This window comes from Triticum dicoccoides, chromosome 7A (genome assembly GCF_002162155.2).
Source record: "Triticum dicoccoides isolate Atlit2015 ecotype Zavitan chromosome 7A, WEW_v2.0, whole genome shotgun sequence".
Taxonomy (NCBI): Eukaryota; Viridiplantae; Streptophyta; class Magnoliopsida; order Poales; family Poaceae; genus Triticum; species Triticum dicoccoides.
The window spans coordinates 605,750,618-605,757,471 of record NC_041392.1 but is presented as its reverse complement, the minus strand read 5'-3'; the positions used below and the strand labels follow the sequence as shown (position 1 = coordinate 605,757,471).

Sequence of the window (6,854 nt, the reverse complement as noted above, 5' to 3'; positions counted from 1 at the left end):
TTTGTCAATTTGTTTTAGATGAGGTCTTTTCTAGCAATTCGATTCGTCAGGTGGTCTTTTTGGACAAAAAATCGGAGCAACCAAGGCATGCTATAGCTGTGATATACTGCAGAACTCAACATAGACATGTCGTAAGGTTAAAACAAATAAATCGCATCACTAAACCAGGCTTTCCTGCAAACCAATTCATTTTTCGGTATATTACCATGTTATTGAGATATAACTTATTTGAGCAATATATAATATAATAAACACAACGATCAAAGAAGAAAATGGCGCGGTAAAGCACGCACATGCTTCTAGTGCAGCTTGGTAGCGGCAGTGACTGGTGCTGTGCATCAGCACAAGAGACATATCAAACACAGAAAAGATTTTAAATGGATACCATTATATGGTACTCCCTCGGTCTCACAATATAAGATCGTTTTTCAAGCTAATATATGGTAGCCATGACGGGGAGGGCATGCCAATAAGTTTGGGATCGATCGGTCGCCTAGAGCTCGAAGCAGCAACACATGCATATTTTATCACCATAAAATTGACAATGTAGATATTTCAGATTGTGATGGGGAACTAGAATCACAACCATTACAATATTCCCCAAATGTCTGAACTAAATTTGACAGCCACTTAATTGATGATAACATGAAACAACTATCAAGTATCCTTTCAAATATCTGATGCCCTAATGCTTTCATGCTTGAATGAAGAAAAAATGAAACAAACTTTCATCTGTAACGGTCTTGTATCCCTCCTCGCCTAGTTCCATCAACAGTAAGAATTTTGAATTCTACTCATTTGGTGTAGCTATGCTCGATTTTATTTTTATGGTGTACACACAGGTGGAAGACCAATACGGTGCCTCATTTGGTGTAGAGGACATCCTCCCAAGGGTGACGGTACAGTGGTTGCTTGAGCCTCTTCTGGTCAAAGGTGTGCCTGTGAATCCAAGAAGCAGATTGGAAATGTTTAAAAAAATGTAACTAGGGTAGCAATAGTTAAATTTCATCATTATAAAAGAGCGAGACTTACCCAATTAGGCCAATTGAACGTGCAAGCACAAAGAGTCCATTAAGATACCCAATCTCTATAATCTCGTCAATCTCTTGCTTGCTGAACATTCCACTCCCAGAAAGAAGATCCAAGAAAAGAGAACCGATCGCGCCATCAACATTCATAACCAAATTGTTGGCCTTTGACAGGGTGTAGGTCTCAACCTGAACAGCGTACTCCATGTACTTGACTGAAGGGAAGTGTGCATGAGCATATTTCTGTAAAAGCTGCACTCGCTTGTCCCTGTTGTCTCTGCTTTTGATCCTAATAAAGACATGCAAGTGAAATTTCAGAAAAGACAACAACATAACTCAGAGGTTGTACATTAAAAACAATCAACTTGTCTCAAATCCATTTTCAGGTGCAAGTTTATTATGATGTCATGGGGGCATTATACCTGTGACCAATCCCAGGGACACGGATTCCCTTCTTTTTCATGCCCTCAACAAATTCATAAGGCGTAAGACCCTAGAATCAGTTGATGTAGTTTATAAGATCAACTAAGAAACACATGAAAACCGGAGCTGGATAAAAAAAATAAAGGGATATGAAATAAGATGGCCCACCCTATCATATGCATCTTTGAAGTACCGAGCGGCGTCATCAATTGCACCACCAAATCGGGGGCCAATTGTCAACAATCCTGTGTTATTCCAACCATAAGTCTCAGTATACTGTTGTGTACATAATGGTACAGGTTCGCATGCATCAATTAGACAAGCTCACCAGATACCAAGCTGGAAACAAGGTCCTTTCCAGCCCTAGCAGTAACTATAGAATTGTGAGCACCGGATACACAAGGACCATGATCAGCACAAAGCATGACGCATATCTGTCAGACATATGAAGAAACCTTATTAGGACCAAGTGAACTCTAGATATAGAAGGGGGAAAGGTACAAAATTATCACAGCATGTTAGAGCTTTTGTAGGGAAGATAGACTATCCATGTTACATTTAACCCACAAATTACCTCAATAAATTGAGTACAATAACGAGGAAGGCTACGCTTGAACCACAAAAGAGAAATAACATCACCAACTCCATAACCCCTTTCAATAATTGTAGACATGGGCACACCAGCGTAGCAAGGTTCCTCACCTGCATCATACATATGCACATTTATTGTATTCGGGGAGAGAAAGCGGGGCAAAGGACAATTATCAAGCATATGTAGGATAACATGTTGACACCAATCTGACCTCTATCATCAGAGATAGTGGAGATAATGTGCGTGGGAGCTCGGACCTTCCCACTTTTAATGGCAGTGTTAAGATCCTCAGGAATTAGGGGAGGTGTAACCTCAGGGACAGGAGGAATATTTCCTTCCTCAACCTGCAAAAATATATATAACCCCATTGGTTCCCACTGAACATTCCCCAAAAAATACTTGCAAAAGACATCAGCCGTGATGTACCAGCTTCTCAAATGTCTCCTTAATCACACTTTCAAGAGCTTCAAATGAAGTAGGGACAACTGCCCCAGCATCCCTTAGTGCCTGATTCTTAGCTTGTGCGGATTCCAACTCACCACCGCTCTTTGCACCCTGTTATGATATCAAAATTAATAAATGAACCACATCTGTGCATACTGACTGTATTGTTCAGCTCACCAGAAAAGAGCACCAATTTGTTTACAACTTACAGCATGGCCAAACTGGACCTCAGATTTGAATAGACGTGCGCATGTCCCACTAACCCAAGCAACAACAGGTTTCTGAACCTTTCCTTGTTTCAAGGCTTCGACGAGCGAATACTCATCACTTCCTCCAAGCTCTCCAAGAACAACCATCATTTTAACCTAAAGCCAACAAATGAGATGTTGATACACCAGTGATCAGAATCCAGACTTGGGTTGCAAATAATGCAGGAATGGAATTATCGTGAAAGCATACTTGTGCGCCAAACAACCATTTTGTCCTAAAAATGTAAATGGGAGTGGATACAAAGACAATAGAGATACACCAAAGTTATGGTAAAGGAGTAGCCTCTGAAAATTAGAAGACAAAAAGGATGTGATAAAGGAACATGTAACAGTGACATCCTGTGGGTGTCCAATCATGCCAGAGAAGAAAAATATAACATTCGCAGGACACTTGTGCGACAAAGATGATGAATATTCATACACTACAGGAAGAAGGTTAACACTATCTATCTATATAGAGATGTTAAGTGTCAAACCTGAGGTATGTTATTAAAACGCAGAATGTGATCTGAAAGAGTTGAGCCAGGGAAAACATCTCCCCCAATTGCAATTCCTGAATGTGTTAAGAAAAAGTTAGCATGGGTGCATTATTCATGTGAATCAGGGAATGTGACATTTACATTTATTCACAAACAAGGTACCTTCATAAATACCATCAGTCACTCTTGCAATGGTGTTGTACAGCTCATTTGACATGCCACCCTATTGAAGTAATGACCGTTCAGTTTGTAATGAATATTCAAAATATACAGCTGAGAATATATACTTATCAGTTGTCAAATTAAAGAAGTGGAGTTCTGGAATGAAAACAAAGGGAACGTCAGGAGCTCTCCACATTTTTCCCAATAAAAAGATAAAAGCTGAAGCATCATAATGCTGTTCTAAAGTTCTAAGGCTCCCCATATGTAAACAAAAAGTTGTCTTTACAGACACAATGGACAGTTCTTTTTATTCTGTTACTTTATTTATGGACATGAATCATACAGAAATACATGTGACGAAGGAAGTAAGTTTATTAACAACGAACTGAAGCATACCGATTTAGACACAAAACCAACTGATCCGGGCCTGTACAGCTTGCATTGAATTATGTTATCAATGGTTCCAGCAGTATCACCAATCTTGAAAGCACCAGCCTGAACTCCTCCAACTGTTGCAGGTCCAATGATGACCTACAAATAACACTAAATCACTTAGCAAAAATAAACAATAAACATGCAGGCCACTGTCAGCCTGCATTACCAGAAAAAGCAAATGCTCTCAAGCTCACAAGCCATCATTTAGTTTACAAATGTGTCTATAAGGATATACTCCTTCACTAATTAATATGAAATTGTCTTACTCTAAGCACTTTATGATGAAAACCGGTGATCACACCCAAACTTAAAAGCAGTAATTCCATGTAAAATATAATCCTTACCTTGTTGTTAGCACGTGCATAACTAATTAGCTGCTTTGCGTCTGACTCAGGAACTCCCTCTGCTATAATGGCTACAACTCGGAGAGTTGGCTGCTTCAAAGCTGACATTGAAGAGGCAGCCGCACTGCAGATTTAGAAAATACAGTGAAATTGTAGTTGCTCCAGATCATGCAGTATTTTCTCAGACAGACTATCAATGCTGTAACTAACCTCCGGAAGGATGCAAAGTTGATAAACACATCCGCAGTTGGGTGTGCATTGCAAGCAGCTTCAATTCTACAAAAGATACATGAATAGATAAATTGTTCATGCACGAATATTGAGCTAGCAAACTGCTAATGTAATATCCCTCCATCTGAAATAAGAACCACACTCTTGTTCAATCAAACAAGATAAATGAGGAAGCAGAGAGCTCACGTAGGATGAACTGGAATAGCAATTTCTTCTTGTCCAAAAAAAAGTTTCTGGAACCCATCAGAACCAGGGTTGATGATTCCAGCAACAGAAGGTGTTTCTCTCCCTATCAGGCAGTGCAAGTTCAGTAAGAAAGAAGCAAAACAGAAACACTAAACAATCCTTTTAAACCAATGACGATAGGAAGAATATATACCACAGAGGAAGTCAAAATCAAGCATCCGCTGGATAGGAAGTTGCTTATAATTATAGAATAGCGCTTGGGTGGTTTTCGAGAAGATTTGACCTGTCGCCATGATTTACTTCCCCTGAAAATTAACAGGTATTAGGCTACGATAACCACAGTAATAGCTACTATTCAGAAAAGCATAAATCGTAAGCCCCCTACCCTACTAGTCGGCAAAGTACCAGAATAGAATGGAAGAAATGTTGATATGATATGTCAAGCATAAGCCCAGCATCCAACATGATAACTGGACAAAAACTACAAAAATAAACACCTGGTGTAAAGTTCATATTCATGTCAAATTCACCCAAAAGTGACCAGGCACTGGGTCCATGTGACATTTGATTCCTAAAACCTAGTGCCAAATCACTGTTGTGAATACTGCCAAAACAGGACACTCCAAGAATCTATAGGATTAAATTGCTTGATCCCTATAAGTATACCATAGAAGGAGGCTGGCATCTGCACACTGCACCAGATCTCAAACACGATGCACCAGCATATTCAGTTCACTACTTCTGGCGACTAAATCAGGATCAAGTTGTCTGATCCTCAAAACCAATAGGATATAAAGTTGTTGAGAAAGACCTGAGAAGAAGCCCGGATCTCAAGCAAAGATGACGCACCAGCACATTTCATTCCACAATCGCCCAACTAGCTGCGTGTTAAATTATGTTCGCCCCTCCAAGAGAAGATTCGAATCCACAGTAAAAACTATAGTAGTATACTAAGCCTCCGTTTGCACCAAGATCCCTGAAGATCAATTTTTATAGCGGCAACTAAAAAAGAACCTTAACGCCTGGACCTGGGCTAAGCAAATGGATCTGCGCGAGAGTCCCAAACCGACAAAACACACAGGACAAGGCAGCAACCCGTCAAATACGAAACAAAGCTCGCGCCGCAGGGGGGCATTTCTCGGTCGAATTCGGATCAAACGCAGCAAGCAAGCAGGCAACCCATTCCCACCCAAAATTTGAGATACGAGGCGCGAGATCCCCACGAGACACCACGGGATCCCGCCGGCCGCGCGGCAGATCCGCGGCGCACCCGCACGGCCCGACCCACCAACTGTTCGACGAAACGCCGCAGAGAGCAGAGTGCTAGAGGAGGCAGTGCGTAGGGGTGGGTGCATTCATGTGTGAGCGAGCACGGTTGGCAGCGGCGGGCGAACCTTCCGAGGCGAGGCGGAGCTGGGCGGGGGCGGGATTGCTCCGGGAGTAGAATTGATTTGGGTCTCGCTCGGCCGGGCAGGAGAGGTAGAATAGAAGGATTTATAGTGGCGGGAAGCAGATGGGGAGTAGGCGTGCAGGTAGTTGGCTGTTTGGTGGCGCGCACATGGGCCTCCGGGTCTGTGGCAACTACCTCGAATGATGGATGGTTGCGGGAATCCGTCGCAATCTATCTATACTTCAGTCAGATTTCGTCCAGGAGTAGTATGAAATATGAGTATTTGGATCAGTGGGAGTACTCAGCCATCGAATCCAACGCGAGACACCACGGGATCCCGCCAGCCGCGGCGTCCACTGCGGCGCCCGGAGGACACCCACACCCGACCCACCAGCTGTTCGACCAAACGCCGCAGAGGGCAGCAACAGCACAAGACTTGCCAGAGGGAGTGGGTGAGCAGAGCAGAGCACGGTTGGCGGCGGCGAACCTTTCGAGGCGAGGCGAGGCGGCGGCCGGAATTGCTCCGGGACGGAAACTGATTTTTTGGGGCCTCTGCTCGGGGAAGACGGGGCTGAGGGGGCAAGACAGGGCGGGCGCAGGGATTTATGCGCGCGGGAAGGTGGGAAGTAGCGGCGGCGGACCGCACGCGCCATCTACCCCCGACGCCGTCAGGTACGGATAATTAAACGTGACATTAGAGCATCTCCAATAGAAAGAAGATGACGTACTCCCTCCATTCCACAATGTAGTGCATATAGATTTTTATAAAAGTCAAACTTTGCCAACTTTGACCAAGCGTATAAAGAAAATTGTCTACATCTAGAATATCAAACATGTACATTTTGAAAATATAACTCACGATGTATCCAAT

The 6,854-nt window shown here is 42.9% G+C and overlaps 1 protein-coding gene across 1 annotated transcript; it reads right to left on the bottom strand.

Moving 5' to 3' along the window:
- Positions 1-494: 494 nt before the first annotated feature.
- Positions 495-6,112, bottom strand: LOC119329308 (ATP-citrate synthase beta chain protein 1-like). The gene is made up of 17 exons (XM_037602323.1): positions 5,988-6,112; positions 4,787-4,898; positions 4,594-4,696; positions 4,387-4,452; positions 4,177-4,300; positions 3,794-3,928; positions 3,398-3,458; positions 3,233-3,309; positions 2,697-2,852; positions 2,470-2,598; positions 2,255-2,387; positions 2,026-2,153; positions 1,780-1,885; positions 1,620-1,696; positions 1,451-1,521; positions 1,033-1,317; positions 495-939 (listed from the first exon to the last, which is right to left on the bottom strand). Exons 2-17 carry the CDS (start codon positions 4,884-4,886, stop codon positions 864-866), a joined length of 1,827 nt encoding a protein of 608 aa, XP_037458220.1. The 5' UTR covers positions 4,887-4,898; positions 5,988-6,112; the 3' UTR covers positions 495-863.
- Between the last annotated feature and the right edge of the window lie 742 nt (positions 6,113-6,854).